The 19921-nt window shown below is 37.2% G+C and overlaps 1 protein-coding gene across 5 annotated transcripts in view; it reads left to right on the forward strand.

The window, feature by feature from the left end:
* The window catches only part of LOC121316098 (rho GTPase-activating protein 24-like), a 158532-nt gene that overhangs the window by 121363 nt on the left and 17248 nt on the right, over window positions 1-19921 (forward strand). For 4 of the 5 annotated variants that reach the window (XM_041250888.1, XM_041250872.1, XM_041250880.1 and 1 more), the window contains one exon: window positions 12121-12243. In XM_041250888.1, coding sequence (XP_041106822.1) covers window positions 12121-12243 — 123 coding nt within the window. Of the gene's footprint in view, window positions 1-7646; window positions 7737-12120; window positions 12244-19921 lie in introns of those variants that run through there. The other variant, XM_041250906.1, reaches the window with a different exon arrangement.

Below are 19921 nucleotides of genomic sequence, written 5' to 3' on the forward strand. Positions count from 1 at the left end.
CCCTGGAGCCAGCATTACACTTCAGCCATCAACACCAGGCAGAAGGATATCAACATCATCAGATGGAAAGAAAACACAAATGGAGATGCAGATGGATCACATTAGTTTACTGTAAAGCTACATCTTCGTTGGTGCTTAGGTCAAATCAGCATGAACTTTTAACATCTACTCTCATGTAATGGAAATCAATTATTTATTTATTTTCTCTTACAAAATGTGGTTTGCATTTGCTTTAAAATAGGCCACAACAATTATTTCTTATTGTTTAAGTTATTCATTTTTGGTATACATAAGTTCACCATAATGTTGTTTTTGTGCGCATTGAGGGAAACAAACTTGGTGTAAAGCCTTAGGGAACAGGATTACTGTAACTGGTGAGCTCAGCGAATGGCAGACTCCCCCAGTTGGTATCTCTTTTGTCAAAGTGTTGTTTGTACTAAAGTCCAGTATGCCAATGAAATGAATAACATTAATAATAATAGTGGAAACATATCAAATCTAGAAAAGGGAAGTTTAAAGTTCTGAAACACATTTGATGTCCTTCTGATGTACAGCAACAAAGAAATGGATGATTGGCAGAACGTGAATAAGACTGGTAAGTATTTACGAAGGGGTGCAGCAAAGCTATCCTTGGTTCTTTGTAGCCTCCCTGTCATTTTCCGCCAGGATGTCTGTCTGTTATGTATGCCCTTGAGGAGGGCTGTTGAATGGTCTATTCTAGAAAGCACAGCGATGAAGCCCATTGGGACACATTGTATTACATTGCCTCTGTCGCCATGCATGAACCGGCACTTGAGGATTACATGGCATTTGACCCTCAAATTGCAGAGCGGGGATATAAAATAACAAAAGGCCGAGACACAGGTGAAAGCAGAATGCATAATGATGGTTATCTGCACTCTACACATTTCAGATCTTACTCAGACATTTTCCTTTTTATTTTGCTGACTGTATCAGGCTTTGGCATTTCATTTTCAGACAGGCTATTTGTTGTTTGAAGAATTCCGGTTTAAATGGGAGAATGAGCTCACACTCTACTCAGATAACTGCAAGCCTGACATAACTGTTTGGAAAGTCCTGCTCAAGACAATGGTGGCTTCAGACTGTACCTTGAATGTGACCAGTTTTTATCATGTAGTTGTGTATTCAAAGCCCTAGCACTGTTTTGTTTTAAAGATTATTTAAATGTATATAAATTAAAAGGTAAATTATCCCTGGCACATCATCAAACAACAAAGCTAAATGGTATAATTAAATAAAGTAAGAAAGTGTAAACAATATACATGTAAGGAATGTTAAACGAATGAAGTTATTTCAACTTCAAGATGTAAGCTAAATATTTCAAAGCTCTGCTGATCGTTACTCAAGGGCATCTACCTGCTTTTGTCCGTATAACTTGCATTTGGCGTCAAATATCCTAAATATAAAAGATCAGGTGTTTCTTAGCCTGGTAACCAGTTTACATGATATGTATGATGACTGAAATGGGTAGACAGGTCTACTTTGATAATGTACTAATGTGTCAAATAATTATTTTTATACAGTACCTAAAAAGAACAATTTATGTTTTCTAACAAATCATCTGTTTTACTGTTTCATAATTATGCATTTGTAGATATACTCTGTCGGCTGTAGATGTGGTCCTGAAACTCTAGTCTTTGTGACCCCAAAAATGAAATAGAAGGTCCTTGGTTTATCCTCTATCATTCTGAAGTTGTTGGTCCTTCTGTACAGCAGCTCTTCACACTTGCTTAAGGGAATAGATCTGTCAGAAGCCTGCTTTACTGGTTATTTGTTAAAGTATTATAGGCAACAATTGCAACTATTAGGATACTTACAGATACTTACAAACTTACAAAGAGAGAAACAGCTTAATGTCAAGCCTTTACTGTAAAACAGCTAATTGAAAACACAGTATTCTCATAAAAATCTAAGGACTTAGGACTGTCTTTCACTAATAGTGTTATGGAATGGACACAAAGCCAATGTGACTGACATACGGCTGGTTTCACAGACCCCGATTAGCACCGATCTTGGACTACCTTACCTAAAATAAAATGAGTTAGTCCAAGACTTGTGGTAATTGGGGTCTGTGAAACCCCAGTAGAGATCTGATGTCAATCTTACAAAGTGTTTTACAACTCTGTTGCCGATCATTCTGTAACTAAGTCAGTTCAAGATAAGAAGTCTTTGCCTTAAGATCTTCATCCATAACTTCAAACGTTCAATCATGAGATATATAGAAGTACTAAAAAGAAACTTTGGGGGTCACCTTTATCAACTTCTACCTTGCAAGGGAAAAATAATCTTTGTCCCCTGTGCTGCAAAATGCTTTAAAAAATCCATCTGTGGATTATCAGGTGGGGTGATCAAATCAACCTTTTCATAAAATCTTAAACAAATTAAGCCTTTAAGTTAAAATTCTTTTTATATTTTGAATGTATTTTGGTCTCTTTCTGAGTGTTGTTTTTCACTCAGAAGCATGATCATTACAATCATTACAATTACAAAATACAATGAACAAGTTCAGGCCCTAAGTGACTTTTATTACATACTAACAGTAATGTAATGCTTATACTTCTAAAACTATTTAAAAAGAAAAGACATCTTGTGTATAGCAGTGTCCCCCCCCCCCCCCCCCCCCCCCCCCGCCCCCCCCCCCCCCCCCCCCCCCCCCCCCCCCCCCCCCCCCCCCCCCCCCCCCCCCCCACCCCCCCCCCCCCCGCCCCCCCCCCCCCCCCCCCCCCCCACCCCCCCCCCCTCCCCCCCCCCCCCCCTCCCCCCCCCCCCCCCCCCCCCCCCCCCCGTTTTATTCAAGATGCTCTCTAACAGCTGTTGCCCCATATTTGAATGCTTGAAGAACAGAAATATAACCATGTGATGGTACTTCAGAGGGGGTAAAAAGCAACTAGTGTCAGAATGGGTATGTTAACTCGTAGTTAGCAACCAATGTGTCAATTTAATCAATCATTTCTAAAGGCAATTGTGTCGATTATTTCTGTGTTAAACAATGGGTCATTTATCTAGGATCATGAAAATCATTAATGTGTGCCTATCCTGAAGTCAGTTCTGTGATACCTGGTTTCCATAAGTGAAATGTGGGGTTGAAGGACAATACACTCAAGATGTCAGTTCTTCAGACAAAAGAGCAGGCCATGAAGTCAGCATCTGAAGTACAAAACAAAGAGATTATAACACCCCTGGGATTGAACAGGCCGTAGTGGGAGACTCCTTGAAAAGCAATTCACACAGGACCATGTTTCAAAGTTTCTCTGGGTATTAAAAATACATAATAACACCATACGACTTCAGGAATCTTAAAGGATAATACTCATTTAAAATATGTTTAAATCAAATACATTATTGCTACTATTTGGAATGGTTTGTATTTCCTGGGGATAGGTAATCAGTTACAAGGAAATGTCTTCTTTGGGTTTACATTTGTTAATCATTCGGTAGTTTTATGCATTTCTTCATGGACTGGGTAGTGAAGGTGGGAGTCTCAGATTTGAATACTGTAAAAAGTATGGACTTCTGACATCAAAGTTTTGCGTCCTTTTTTACCCCCAGAGCTTTGCAAATTGTATGAAGCTAACCTACACTGCAGTTTAAATGTGAATCAGGATTAGAAAATGGATTAACATAATTAGTAATCTCTAATCTCCACATTTTGTCAGTTTTGTTTTTTGTGTGTAGAGGATTGAAAAAATGGGTATTACCTTGTAAGTATGAGCGTATAATAGTACATATTTGTTTTACTCTGTAAACAATTCATTTCACTTTAGAAATGTGAAGGGTTTCATATTAGGTTCTTGCACTTCAGATTCAGCAGTCTGCAATACAACTGTTTTCTTACAGCTGCCTTAAAGTCTGCTGTCTATGGAAAATAACCACCCAGAAGCAAAACAGCACCACCAATCTCAGGACAAGTCTATTAAATTAAAATCAATTTGCTTCAATAAGTGAATACACAGTGGAAACAGAAATACTACATTTTAAATTAAACCTAGCCTTTTTTTCTGCTGAGTCATTTGTACATTAACAGACTTGGAGAGCTACAGTTATTTTAGTTAGAAAATAAACACTGACCTTGTAAAACTCAACCACTTGCAGTGCCAAAGTCAGGTATTCGGTTCTGAATTATTAATGTGCTTTCACTTCCATTTTATCTACGCATGTCAGCACTTCAACAGTTTCTTCAGCCTGATTGCATTAACAATACAGTAGCCTGCAAGTAGCATTAAACCCCCCAGGGAGATACAATTGTAGGAAATACATTTTCAATATTTCATTAGCAGCATAAATGTCATCAAATAGTTCAATTATTGTACTGTAAGAAAGCTTAGGATATACCATTTATAGATACTGAGCTGTCATAAACATTTGTATAATTTACGAATCATAACTTTAAACAAACATATCTCACCTTCCCACCAGATGACAAACAGAATTTATTTTCACATTGCTTGTCTTCACACTCACTCTCTACTGTGTAAGTGAACTTGCTGACCTCTCTCAGTCTATTGTGAAAGCAGATGCATATTCAATACTTTATTTAACACTGTACTGTGTTTAAAGGTCCATACAGATTTGTACAGTAAAACATACCTGATTTAAGACCATTCAGAGCATCACCGTAGCTGAATGGGTAACGTGCAGTATCAGACCTTAACTTTTGTAGGAAAATATATAATGGAGTTATCACTCATCATTTCACCTTACTCATCACTTAAGAAAAAAATGATGGAAGAGTTTCTAACATTCTCTGTGCTCGTCAGACATTTCATGTTAAATTATTTCTAAAATAGCAAAGACAGCCTGACCTTTCCAGCACCCACAGAAATTTGAAAAGCGTGTGTGTGACAGACGAGCTACATGACTGTAAATCCCTATACTGTAGAATAACTCACTTTACCTTGTTTGTTATGAACAAACTGCATCTGACTGAAAAAGTGTAAAGTCCTGGGAAGTCTGGGTGGCTAGCTTTGGAAAAGTGGGTCCTCTTCTAGGGATGCTGCAGTGTGAAACACGTCCTCACTAGTGTTTCCTAACCGTTCCAGGGTGAGACCAGATTCAAAGGCCCAGCCAATCTTTGCCTGTTTGGAGAATATGGCCAAGTCCAAAGATGAAGTCATGATGATCAAGTGATGAATGGATGATATCCTATTACTAAGCCAGTCAGTCCATCTTGTTTTTTGTTTTTATTTAAATAGTTTATGTTGGTCAACATTTTGGGTCTTGTATAGGCCTACTGGAACTAAATCATCTCTGCTAGGTTTTGGATTCCTGTTGAAATACTCTGTGGGTTGAAAATGATAGTGAATCTGCCTTGCGACTGTTACCATCTGCTTTCTAAAATGTTAAATGTATTCTTTATTATATAGGCAATACACATAGCAGACTAATGCTAAACACGATTGCAGCGTTATAATAACAGAACAGTTTGAAAAATAATTTCCTAACATTATTGTTCTAAGGTCAAAATTAAACTTAACATTCACTCTGGTATTTTTAATGGATTGTCTGCTTGGTCTCAAATCGTATTTTATTCTTCATGGTAGGCTATTACTTTTTTTGCTGGATTAGCTTGTCGTGGTTTAGTAGATGTTTTGGAGATTGTGAGGACCTGCTCTATGTGCCCGCAGAGTGCCTGCACTGGTTTCTTAAAATTGTTTCGTTGTCTTGTGCTTACATTATCCAATTGTTCTTCTTATCCAAATGTTCTTCCAGGGGTTCCCGAGTGGCAGATCTAGTAAAGGCGCTCTGCGTGAGCACAGGATATGCCCTATAGCCTGAACATCGCCGGTTCGAGTCTGGGCTATTCCACAGCCGTCCATGGACGGGAGTTCCCAGGAGGCGGCGCTCAATTGGCTGAGTGTTGCCGGGAGGGGGGGGTCTAGGTCAGCCAAGGTGTCCTCGGCCCACCACGTACCAGCAACCCCTGTAGTCTGGCCAGGCGCCTGCGGACTTGCCTGTTAGCTGCCCAGGAGCTGCGTTGTCCTCAGTGTGTAAAGAAGCCGCAGTGTGTAAAGAAGCGGTCGGCTGACAGCACACGCTTCGGAGGACAGCATGTGTTCGTCTTCACTGCTCCCAAGGGGTGGTAGCAGTGAGCTGAGCCCAAATAGTAATTGGCCATTTCAAATTGAGAGAATTTTTTTTTTTAAATAATTGGCAACAACTAAATTTAAATAAATAAATAAATACATGTTCTTCTGTTGAATATTTGGAAAGTATTTTAATTTTTATGTATGAAAGGAAAATGTAACTGTTAATGTAAGAATAGAACACACAATCAAAACACACTTTAAAGTCATTTTCTGAGTTCATTAAAGGCAATCATTTTAGAATCATTATGTCACCTGATACTTTTTACATATTCTTTATAATAGATCACATATTAATACAGTTATAATTTTCAAAGGAAATGTTTTCATAGCACTTGGATAATTATTATCAATGAAACTGACAAAGTATACAGTACAATCAAACCTATTTTGTCAGGATATCCTGCCGGTCTTAATAGAAAAGGTTGCATTGAAGCTCCAGTCTGTAGTTAGATATTTCTGTCTGGCTCAGTGTACCATAAATCAATGGCTAAAAAGAACTAATACTCTGACTTGGAAGTAATAAGAAGGGCCTTAAACTTAATACAAATGTATGTGATTATGGTGCCTTTTCACAAATCTATTACCCCATTTTGTTGTGCACTTTTGTGTATTTATCTTGGACAACTGTGGAAAATTGAGTCTTTTTATTAATGTTTTTCATGAATAAAATATAGTCTGATATTCATGAAACTGCTTTTAAAGAGGCCAGCAGCAGCCTAGAACAGTTTCATGAATATCAAACACTAAGCTTCATAAACACTGTATCCTGCAATCAAAAAAATATATATATATATATATATAATATATATATATATATATATAATATATTATATATATTATAGTATACTTATCAAATACATGTCATGTGACGAGTAGGTAATATATAGTTCCAATATCTGTAAAAAAAATTAATTATTCTAAAATATCTATATATTCACCTAGCTATCATTTATTAAACAGGTTATTAATTACATTACAGTTAAGTAATTTTTTATATTAAAAAATATATACCTATACCATTGTGTTTTATATTTATTATAGAACTGCCTCATACTGTATTCAAATTTAATTTGTATGTCTTCTGTATTTCTCATTGGGGTTTAGAACATGAGCTCTGGCACAAGGTAGCCACAGGTTTACTGTCTAGAGGTCCTGTATGAAGCTAATCTCTAATGAACATACAATTCAGTCCTAAGTAAGCTAAATAGCTTACATTTACATATCCTAAACCAGCTTCCCTATTTAGGTAATTTATCCCTCACTGGTACCATATCTTTCCTCTCTGGATATTGTCAGTGTTCCTAACTGAATTCCCTGGAGGCAGGGTGGAGGACATTTATCTTGTAAGCAACATTAATTGAAGGTATCATTAAACACGGGTGCACACGTGGCAAACTGCACTGCAGGCTTCTGTGGCTTACTTCTGCATTGTTGTGCTGACACTCAGCCTCCCCGCTGTCAGGAGGGGAGGGGTTTCGAATGCACTCAAATCCCATTGTCTAGCTGCAGCTGGTTCTGGAATTTTAACCTGAGAAGTGGCTTGTGATTTTGTAATGAGTTTACGCTCTTGAAAAAGGACTTCCCGTGGTCATTCAGCTGATGTGACAGCTCCTTGAGTGCCTGCAGAGGGTCAGTATAGCATGCCATCTGAATGCTGTTTTGAGTTTGCAGACCTTTGATAAAGTAATAGTGTTGTAAAGGGTAGGTTGTAAGCAATGTTTTGTTCAGCTGGAACAGAGGCACTTGCTTTTGCACAGTAACCAGTTGTATTTTCAATCCTTCAACTATGTGATTGACAAGACTATTTTACTGAGCAACTAAACCACACAGAAAGGATGGGTTTGAATGGTTTGATCAGATTTATGATATACTTAAGTGTGGAATTATTTAACATAAAAAGCACCTGTATGAGATATGATTCAGATTTTGGAAGAAATATTTGCTATCAAGGGATATGGAAAATAGACTGCATTTGTCATGTGTACACTACTGCTGTATCTAAAGGGTACAAAAATATATTGATGACATGTTTTTAAATCTGTATTTAAGTCAGAAACAACATCTTGAAATAGCTTGGCTCCTAATCTGCCCTGCCTGCCTGGAAGTGTATTTACTGTCTATACTGGGTAGACAATCCACAAAGTCTCCATTTATAAAATTATTATTTACATGCTTACTTTGAAAACAAAGTATTGAGTGCTCTGAAGGAAGGAGATATCCTGTCTACAGACAATTAAAGGGCAATATTAACTTTAGCTGCACTAGAAGCAATAGCCATTTACTATGTTATTTACTTATATAACAGGGTTTGGTGCAGTACATTTATTGTACTAATATAATGCAAAGTTCCCAATACAGGTCTTTCATTCTACATGCTTAGCACCTCCTTGAGAATGCTTTGTGCAACAGATTGAGATTGAGACTCTAATTAGGATAGTAACTTGCTAATTAGTCAGTTTTATGAGACTGTAGCACATCAGTGAATACCTAACATAATTACAGAATTTAAGATGCATCAGAAAAGCATAATTTGCTAGTTCCACTAAAATACTAATTAGGTAGAAATACAGAGGACATACAGAGAGAATCTGTATTCTGTAACTACCATTCATAACCACTAATGTTAAAATAGTTTTTCGACCCAACAAAGGCAAAAGTAAAAGAGCAGTCTGGACTGTGACAAAATACTCCAAAGCCCAGAGTCCTTTTTCTCTTGATAAAAGGTAAAGGGGTAAATTGTAGTGATTTATTATTGCAGTAAACCTTGGTTACTGGGCATTGCTTTGGCAGATGTTCTTCTACAATAATTCCCTCTAATTGGGGTTCTATTGCTTAAGATATCATTGTTAAACGAATAAATAAATTGAATCGTGTTGCCTTCGATTAGTTTATACAAAAACATTATGTTTGCATGGCTATATTATGTTAGGATAGTTTTTTTTTTTATGTGGGATGGGGTGTTGTAACTGATTGTAACAAATAGCTGTTAATATTTCAATAAAAAAAAAATAATAATAAAAAGATGTTGCACTCTCCATGCTAACAAACAAGTTTCACACTGACATATTGGTTTTAATGAAAATCCATCAAAACTCAAATAATCCCAATAAATTATTTCAGAACATCAATCTATTTTTACAGCAGCGCTAAATGAAAGAAGACTGTGATTAAGGGAAAAAGAATGCTGACAAAACCTGCATGGCAAACTTTCATTTAGCAACAAATCAAGCAATACACGAGAGAAATATAAAATCCTTGTGCTGTATCACCTTCCCTTATCAACTACTATATTCACAGTAATACAATGTTTTTTATATTTAGTCTCCTAAGCTTAATAACCCAGGAGATAAAACACAGAAGGCCTCAACCAGAAAATTCAGTCAGTCAGAAATGATCACTGTTAAAATCCCCTGTAAATTCTTTTGAATGTACTTTTAAAATGATTGAAAATGCTGCTTTCTTAGTCAAGCTATTAAATTGCTCTTCAGTTTTCGGTAACAGAGTGTGACATTAAACTGCGATACAGTAGTTAAGTATAAAAATATGTTTAACCCTTACTGTAAAAATGTCACACCTTGTGTGAAAGAAAAATGTTAGTGCTATAATAAGGGCAGTTGTTGTTGTGTCTAGTTTTTTGTTTGACAGAAGGAGTTCATGAAGATTAGAAATAACAGCCGGGCTGTGAAAGCTTGCCAATAGGAACCAGAGACTCAGTCAGTCATCGTGTTTCCAAGGAAGGTTAATGATTTTCTAGAAGATGGATGTTGCCGTTGTCAAAGCAAAAGGCATCTCTGCTGGCCAGCAGTGTTTTCAATCCAGCTCTTAAAGAAACGGTGGCACATATTTTAAAAGTCTGATTTTACTCCTAATTTTTTGAAAGGGTGAACATTCTTACAGAATGTGAAACAAGCTACTTCAGTGTGTGTGTGAATAAAGTAAATGTTTTGTGAACTTAACCATTTTTTTGAAATGAATATTCAGAGTGAAGAAAGCATATGGTTAAGAATCAAAGAACACCGAACAATGTGATTTTGTCAAAAATGTCTTTATTTCATTAAACTTTGCTTCATTTAGCAGGCATATTACTATGGGAGAATTGTAATATAAGTGTGTGGGAACTGTTAGAACATGGTGCACAATACAGTGTGTCGAAGACAGTGCTGTATATCAGCAAGTTTCTGTTTCCCATGTTATCATAGGCTTTCAGGGTAACCACCTGAAACAATACAGTTATTTACTAATATAAGCAGAATGCTGTGTATAAATGTAACAAGACCTCTTCTGAAGCACTGCAAGGTGATTGAACAGAACAGCTGTGAGTTGCCACAAAGGTGTAGTAGATTTGATTTTCAGTCATGCAGTCAAAATATCGTCTAGACTTCTGATCATCTGCTGCTCCACTCACTCTGTTTCAAAGTATTCTGTCAGCTATTTTTTTTTATAGGCTGGAGGGTAATGAAACATCGTTTAATGAGCATTTGTTGATAGAAAATACAGTACTCAGACGTATGTGATGCTTGAGTACCTTTCTTGTTGAAAAGCATATATATTACAACTCACCTGGGGGACCAAAGGTATTCTTAATGTAAACACTGTCTGCATAATTGTGGCTTACTTAGGTGAGATGTATTTGTTTTACCAGCATTTTGTTTTAGCTAAATCCGGTACCTGACTTTAATTCCCCAAAAACATTTGACCAATACAGTACTTCAGAATTAAATTAAATAGATCAATGCATGTTTTATGAAAATTAAGTGTTATTTTAATTTAAAATAATGTTCCGAAGGTTTCATGCTTTTTAAACAAATTAGCAACATATTATGATGAATATGAACTGAAATGCAGATATCTGAGGCTACACTTGAAGGTGCTTTGAAGACAACAGATTAGAATCTGTCTGCCCTCTTGTCTGTCAAATTTAAATTCCTAAGGATGCCACAGCAACTGTTATAGAAACTCCAGCATTCAAACTTGTTTGTTTTACTGTGGGGGTCAGCAGTAGCATCATCCATAATACCTTGGACTGGCACCATGCATAGTTTAGTTCATCTCGGTATCAGTTTCAAAGAAAACTATCAATCACATTATTTCTTTGAACCTCTGTGTTTTTCAGGTTAAATGTACAGTATCAAGAAACTGTAAATCGTACTACTTCCATTCATGTGTTTCAAAACAGTATGTAAAGTTTTCATGCAAGGTTTCACGTATTTACTGCTGACAGAAATCTACCTCCAACACCCTTCTGTAATATTAAGGCTGATTTAGGTATAGATCAATATAACATTTCATTGGATATGGCTGCAGTACATACATTATGTAAAAGCCCCAGTATCCATTTAAAGTAATCTACTGTACTGAAGCTGCAACGTTCTGTCCAGTTCCGACAATAGGCTTCAGATTAGTTCCTATTGTCCAGGTATTAATTTTCTGAATAATGAGGGTGTATGGCCTGCTCTTCAGCAAGGGTTTTGCTCGCTAGCCAAACTTCCTGACAAAAGGAACTTTTCTGCCGACTGGGCTGTTGTACGCTATGTTTCTTTTTCAGCTCCCACTCTCATTGTGTGCAATCTGTCATCTGAAAGCCTCATTGATGTCTGCCTGAGATTATGGATTAGCATGGGGCCACACTGACCTCCTTGTTCTCCATTGTAGAGGCTTTCATACAGTGCAGTTCTTTTTTTGCATAGTGTTTTGTTTTGTTTGGTTTGTGAATGAATATAAAGCCATTTCCTTATCACCTGACTCCCCTGCACACAGCCCCAGATTAAGCTGTCTTGTTTCCAGTTATGTTTATACTCCAGAATTATTTTGTTTTGATGCAACAATCCAACTGATGGGATCCGAATAGTGATCAAATGAACTAAGCCTCCAATGTGGTAAAAGTGCTAATCTACCAGTGGGATAATGACTAGTGAACTTAGAATCTAATTGGCTGAGTAAGGTTTATGAGGACGTTTTATTATCTGGCATTACTGTCTAAGTGATCTAAGTAATCATTCTCTTTGTTCCTCAGGTGGAGATCGGGAGCGGATGACAGCCAATCATGAAACATACCTTCTTATGGCCAGCACCCAGAATGACATGGAGGATTGGGTAAAGACCATTCGCAGAGTCATATGGGCCCCGTTTGGTGGAGGTCAGTTATTACTTCTTTTTTTTTCCTAAAGGTATTCAATTCAGATTTTTTTACACACACATTTGGATGTAGGCAGAGACAAGCGTCAGATGTCCAAAAGTGCATTGAAATTGAAATATATTGAAATATGTTTATTTATTTTGGCAACATAACTTACTCTTTGTGTCATTCAGTGTGGGATTCAATGAATCTCCTTCCTATTCATCAGGCATGTTCCAGAACAGCATTGATATTCTTGATTCTTCTCTCATTCACGTATTAGACATACTTTTAGTAGCATCAACAGTAGTTATCCCACATGCCCTAATCTTATTGTAAAATATATCAATCAATTGAATGTTCAGCTTTCATTCACTATTCCCCAAGCAGGTAAACATTGCTGCAGGAAACTTCTGAGAGTGGCAATGAATGCTTCAGACTTTATCTGTGACAATAAAGGCATATCAGAAGAATTGTATTTTATTGTCAATGTCCCATTCAACTTCTCAGTGCTGCCATTTGGTCAATAAATATTTTTTATTTAACCTTTCAATGGATTCAGGGTGTTTTTAGACTTGATGAACACATTTTTGTTTTTTAAATTACATTTTAATAATATGCTGATTACTCAATGGCCTTTTTTCAAACAAGCCTAAATCCATTATAATGAGAGTTTTCCAAAATTGTGAATCCTGTTTCAGTCTACTCAAGTGAATCAGCTTAAGAAACCGCAGAGTAGTCTTGTTTTGTTGAATGATTATTGATAGTATTATATTGAAAATAACTTGATATTGTTTTCAGTTTCTAATAATCATTGCATACCAAACAACTGGGCATTGCGGAAAAAGGGTAGCATTCCTTTAAAAGGTAAACGGAGACCAGTATACATTTTAACAGGAGGTTTTTGTTTTCACAGACACACTTTATTGTCATTCAAGGGCTGCTTGCTCTATTTCTGATAATAATGATGGAAGTGGTACAGCGGCGTGTATCACTCCTGTTTGTAATCCCACGGGTTTGACCCGCAACCAAAAAGTCCCGTCTTTTCTCACCCACACAAAACACAAACACAGTCACAGTTCCGACAGTGTGTGATTTTAGTGCTAGCGGTACAGAGACAGTTCCTGTAGTGGAAAAGGTGACTTGTGATATCTGGGTTTACGCTGGCCTGAGGCTGCAGCTCCGGATCGTGTTCAGTACTCTTTAGTGAGAAAACAAACAGCACAAGACACACAGTGTTCGTACACAGTCTGACAACACTCACGGCTTTCGGTCTCAATAACACGGGCTCCTTCTAGGTCGTTTCGTATAACCATATGCAAAGGAACAGATTGCTGAACCTACGCCCCCCTATTTATACCCTCGCCCATGACCCCCCCCCCGGGTTAACAATCCTCAGATGCCACGCCGTCTACAGTCCCGGTCAGTGAGCTTGGGTGCCGTAGCTCCGCTCCCTTCCTAAATGGCCGACTTCTACCTACCCTACGGAATAAATTGTCTTGCCATTTGCTTAAGGTTACTCTGTTCCTTCTTTCTAGTGTCTAACACCAAGCGTCATTCAATCTCTGTCACAAAGATGCATGGAAGCTTGTCTGCATCTCTTGTGTGTTTTGAGTTCTGTCTCCCTTTACAATAGTAATTGGAAAGTGCTTATATTTAGTAAGTAGAATTTGGCATTTTTTGGGACTTCGCAGTGTATAGAAAACACTAAACATATTTGTAATACATTGAAACAAACAAAAATAAACGCTCATGCTTTTCTGTGTTATGTGTTTTTTTTTTCTTTCACACCAGTTAACTTTGAGACCTCAAAAGACCCCCTACTATATTAATTAACACTTGTTGTAGCTTGACACCTCCTCATGTCTCTTCTGGCAGTGTGACACTTTTCACATGTTTCTGACATGCAGAGTGTGTAGAATATAAAATAGGTGAAAAAATTAAATAAAACACATTCTCTTCATGTGTTTGTGTGAGTAACAGTATGTTACAGTTCTTCCTTGAATAAGTCTGCACTTTATACATAGAACCAGTTAGGAGGCCCCATTTGCCACATAATGCCATTCCACTAGCACATTCTCATAGACAGAACAGAACTAGCACAGTCTGATAACTGCAACCCCCAAATATACTTAGAAAGAGGAGCACTGTAATGCTGGTTGTCAAAGGAGAATTACTTTAAAATAATTGCTATAATATATTAGCCTTAGTAGAACACCTGCTAAATCAGTGATCAGTTATCTGTATAGTTAGAAGATTCACTAGACTGCACAGACCCATTTTTATATTGCATTCCATATGAAGCATGTCAATTATTGGCTATCGTTACCTCTTCACGAGTGCTGTGGTCTACCAGGGGTTTGTCAGGGTAAATACGCTGGCACTGTAATGGATTCCTAAAAAGGGATTTGAAAGAAGGATGTTGTCTGCAGCTTTGCTGGTTTCAGTTCAGGACATCTATAATGTATTGTTACAGCCAGACTGTGCAACAGCACAGCATTCTGATCGATTCATTCCAGAGTTCTTTGGGAGATCTCTCCCTTGTATCATTAATAATCTCTGCTTTACTGCACAGGGGGACTCAAGGACATGCTGACAAATGTCAAGCGATTTCGAAGATAGACTGTTTTCAGGGGATAAATCTCAGCGAAGACTACAGGAAATAAATAAACCCTGTGTTACCAAGAAAAGAAAAAAAAAAACACCAGAAACATCACAGAACACAACTTGATATGTCTTAAGGGAGGAAACAACAAAGCATCTTTTTCATTTGTGTAGGAATTTCTGTTAACTTTTGGGACAATTTATATTTAATATAAAGCTATTTAACCTATAAAAGCCCATCTATATATAGCAAATACTAGGAAAATGTCTAGGGGTGGCTGTGATGACTCAATGCTTTCTTCCCATGCTGCACTGGATCCAAAGGTTTTGACATTGAAACCCAGTACAAATATCACAGCACCAAATTGTTGTTTTTCTGGAGGGAGGCTACAACCAGTTCGGACCAGTGAGATTTTAAAATACTGAGAAAGAAACCTAAACTAGTAAGCATTGTATTTTCTGACCACTGAGCTTGATCCATTTGTGGGTTTCTTGATATTATGCAATACAGATGAGGGAATTGGCCATGTTTTGTTAAAAAAAATTAATACATTAATACATGAATAATAATAATAATAATAATAATAATAATAATAATAATAAAAAATAATAATAATAATAATAATGTTATGGTACAGGGAATTGCTAATATGAAACAGAAATAGAAACCAACAAAAACATAAATACAAAAGTGTATGAAGAACACATTTTGAAAGCAGAAAAGGAATTCCCATTTGAAACAAGTTGTTAAATGATCTGGTTTTGAGAAAACAGGTGGAGGAGGGGTGGCAGACAAACTATTGATATCTTTTTTATTGTAGACTGCTGCAATAAGTGAATGGTGTGGCTTACAAATCACATTGAATGGAATCTGAGCTTCCCTTCAGATTGGGAACCCCCAGGTGATGAGAGATCCTGTTTCTCTCTAAAGGAACGGTTCCAAGAGAAGCTGCGCTCCACATAGAACATTGTATGAAACATAACCCCTTTGAGCAGGGTATGCATGCAAATTGAGGCAATCATATTCTTATTAATCTCTATCCAATGCCCATGGCCTCTCTTAATATATCCTTACTGAAGTGCTTCCCTTCTGTTCTCAAACTAAATTCCCACCTTTGATTGAAATCTTTGTTTATATACAATAACTCAAGCTATCAATGAAAGATGTGTGTCCTCAAAGAGAGCTCCCATTGTAATTAGGCCTGTGCCCATTTGCTACAACAATATACAAATACAGAAAAGTAGAAAACTGAAGATACAATGCAAATTCAATGATTAAATGCGCAGTTCTTAGATTACTGTGTTCGAGCAAATAAGTCTAGAGTGCGGGTTTGTTTGAAGCTTTGCTTTTTAGCTGCCATTGCTGTCAAAGACCGGACAAGCAAAGGTCCGATTGTTTTTGGGTTGCTGTCATTCATAGTGTTCATTCCAATTCCAAAATCTGCTATTTTACGCCTCCAGGTGAAAGTATTGCCAAATATTTTTTCAATTGTAAGCACAACTGGCTTTCGCTTTCCTGTAGCATTTTTGCATCCCGTGGCGTTGCTGAAGAGCTCGATCATGGCGGCTATGTGATGGACAGATACACGAGAGATTACTGTACTTGTTGCAGGGCTACCTCTTATCATTTTAAGATTGCTCTTGGGAGGCCTGCAACATCTAAGGATGCTAAGAGACAGAACTCGTGCAGTGATTAGCTCTGCAGCATGTATAAAGATATTGCTGCTACAAAAGAAGGCTAATGTGTAATTGATACTAATAGGTTTTAATTGGGACATGACCAAATATTCTAGTTGTATCTAAAACGGTTATATGCCATTTCCTGTTATGATGGCTAGATAACAGATCGTCTCAATAAGAAAAAACAGACTGGTAACCACACCCTAATATTTGAGCACCCCAGCTATTGTCTTATTAGTCTGTTTTCATTTGTGAGATTTTAAAATAATTAATTGAAAAAAAAAATGTTTCTCTTATGCAGTGATGGTGAATACTTGTGAAAGGATTGTATTAACAAACGGTTAATTACAAATGTACCATAAGTGCTCTGGAGAAACTTCTCTGAGAAGCAACTAAAGTACACACTAGGGTCCCGTCTAGGCATAATGTGTACACTGTATGCTCTGAGAGTCGCCACCAACAGCAGTTTTGTCCTGTAATTGCAGCTTCGCTGTTAATTCTGATGAATCTGCTATGAATCCAAACCATCTGCTCGACTACTAAGACACCAATATTCATCTAAATTATTGAAGGTTTCCCTTTTGTATTTCAATATCACAGAGCATTATGTTAGAGACATATCAGAGACAATTAAAATAGCACCGCCGGTATAAACAGCTCCATGAATCTTCATGCGGTTGAAGCTCAACTGCAATTTTCCAGAGAAATAGAGGTTCTGTGCTAAAGTACATTGATTCTGTCAATGATATATGTTCGAGTAGTTAATGAATGCTTTATTAAAATATTGTTTATGTTCAGGTATAAAAAGTGACCCTAGAAATGCTCAGCATGTCGCGATTTAATGCTCAAGGCAACCCCTTCATGAAAACTCAGTTCTTGTTGTATCATTTTTTCCTTTGTTGTTTTTTGTTATTTTAAAGTTTGGACAATTATACAATATCTGCCCACAAATGGAACAGGCCTAGGGCACCCAATCGAAACTGGATTCATTAGCATAAGATTGAACCTGTTTAAAGGGTTAGATTAAATTAATCACATCCCCCCTGTCTGGCAAGAGGAATTAATGATTTTGGAGCAATTCAAAAATGAGCAGCTTGAGTGGAGTGTTCATTAAATTTGGAAGTTGTTCCAAATGCATCTGTTTTGTTGACTCCAGCCTAAGGGAGTATTGTCATTTTAAAGTACTGCTCAACCTAGACTATGGCATTTCATTTCCAGATGAATCTGTCTTGCATCTTGTTTTACAGAAGGGTGAGTCTGAGGTTCAACTGGGTAAAATGCATTGTGACCCCGGGACCATGAAGTAAAAGAGCAAGGTTACAAAAAACGGTCTTCCTGCTTCCAGCATAAACACAAAGTGCTTTTAGCTGGCAGTCCGTGACTGTGTAATGTTTGGTCCAACACTTTTTTCTTTTTAAAACGATTCATATCTTGAGACCATTCCCAATGTATTGCATCATTATATTTTTTTTATTGTTTTATTTATTTATTTATTTATTTATTTTATTGGCACCATCATTTAAGTTTAAGTTTACCAAAAATGTAGAACTTCCTGTTCCAGCAGGAAAACTTAATTATATGTCTTCAAAAACATGGAGAAAATGTAGAAGGAATCTGCAAAGGTCAGATTTAATTAAAGAGTCAATACTCCCAGTGCCTGAGTGGAGGAGGGTGCTGATGATTATCATTTAGTCAGACAGACAGATTTAAGCCAACTAATACATCTTAGGCATCTAAAGGGCACTGCAATTTAAAATATTCCTTTAGAGGATCTATTGAGAATGTGGTAGTAGCCAAAGTTCTGGCATTGTGACTGTAACTTTTGCAATGCTTATTTATGAACCTCCCCTGCTAGATAGAACTATTTTGCTCTGTGACAAGGATGGCTTTGTGGTGTGATGTCAGACCTGGAAGAACACACAGCACTGAGAGTGAATGTGAATGTGCTGCTTGTGCGGTTTATTAATAAATAAACAAATAAAATGATTAAACAAAAGGCACGGTGGCCAAAACAGACTAACAATTGTAATTTATTATTTTTCTCTTTACCTCCCAAATCTCGTTCTTTCCTCACCAAGCACCCAACCCCCAGTGAGTGGTCCATGCATCTATACAGATGTGCATGGAATTCAATTGCTAATTAATCATTCATTTGAATCCCAGCATGTAAACTAATTTGTGCAATCCCCGTGGTCACATACTAATACACATTTTATCTGCACGTGAAGTGTTTGGCAATCCCTGTGCCAAAACATAGCCCAATTTATATCCCATACACCACTATATCCACACCAACAATAACACACCACATACAACATAAAACACAAAAATATGCACAGGTTAGGGCACCATGCCACATGGCCCCACTCCAACACATGGAAATGTTAGGAAGAACACTCAAGCTTCCCCATTTAAACATGTTTAATTCTTCTATGGAATGCCAGTTTCCATCCCAAATGAGGTGCCTATTTGTAATCATTTACTCAACGCTGATTAAAATGTTTGCTGACTCGGAACTGAGGGTGCTTAGTTAAATGTGTGCTTGGGGGCAGGGGGAGGTTTGCTGTGGATATTGATTCTATGCAGGGTAAAAAACATTAAGATCTCCACTTCTTGATAAGAGGATAAAAATAGGAGTTGCATTTGGGTTGTGAAGCTTGAATACTGGCTATCAAAGAAATAACACAATCATGACACAGAAAATGCTCCAAAGGCTTGAGACATTGGCCCTACTTATGCCTGCCAGAGGGGCTCTTAATTGCCTGCTGTAAAGCTGCCACATGTGACAGCTGCTCAAAGTCAAGTGAAAGTCAGAGCAGGATTTCACCCCCTCCAAGCCGTTCAGTTTTCAGTGCAGCAATGCGCTAAGTCCCGAGCCTCTAAACAGTGAGGAAGAAAAGATCTGCAAAAAAAAAGTTCACTTGAAGAGAGCACTTCAGCTGCAGTACCTAAGCAGCTTGATGGAAATGCATCAACCCTCTTAAGGATTCCTCGCTTGCTGGGAATCAGAATTGAGTTGATGTCTCCTTCTGAAGAAGATTAAAGGCTTTCTTAAAGGTGTTCTATTGAGGATTAGGCATCTTCTGTTCACGTTTAAAACTAAGAAGTCATGTATTGAGTGAAAAAAACACCTTTTTCATATGAAGTGGTCTTTCTGTTATTTCATATTAGAGTATCCTGGGTTTTCATGGAGTTCTTACACAAATGCCTTTTTGAATAATGTACTGTACTTGAAACTATGTCTGCAAATTATGCATAGCTGTACTGTTTTAATAAATAAATAAATAAATAAATAAACAGGAGGGGAAAAAATTGTTTGGAGGAATCTATGTGGATGTTCCGTGAAGATAAATATCACATTTTTGAATTTGTAATATTGATGTTGCTTCTACATTTGAAAGAAACCAAAGAGAGA

This window comes from Polyodon spathula, chromosome 1 (assembly GCF_017654505.1).
Source record: "Polyodon spathula isolate WHYD16114869_AA chromosome 1, ASM1765450v1, whole genome shotgun sequence".
NCBI classification, from domain to species: domain Eukaryota; kingdom Metazoa; phylum Chordata; class Actinopteri; order Acipenseriformes; family Polyodontidae; genus Polyodon; species Polyodon spathula.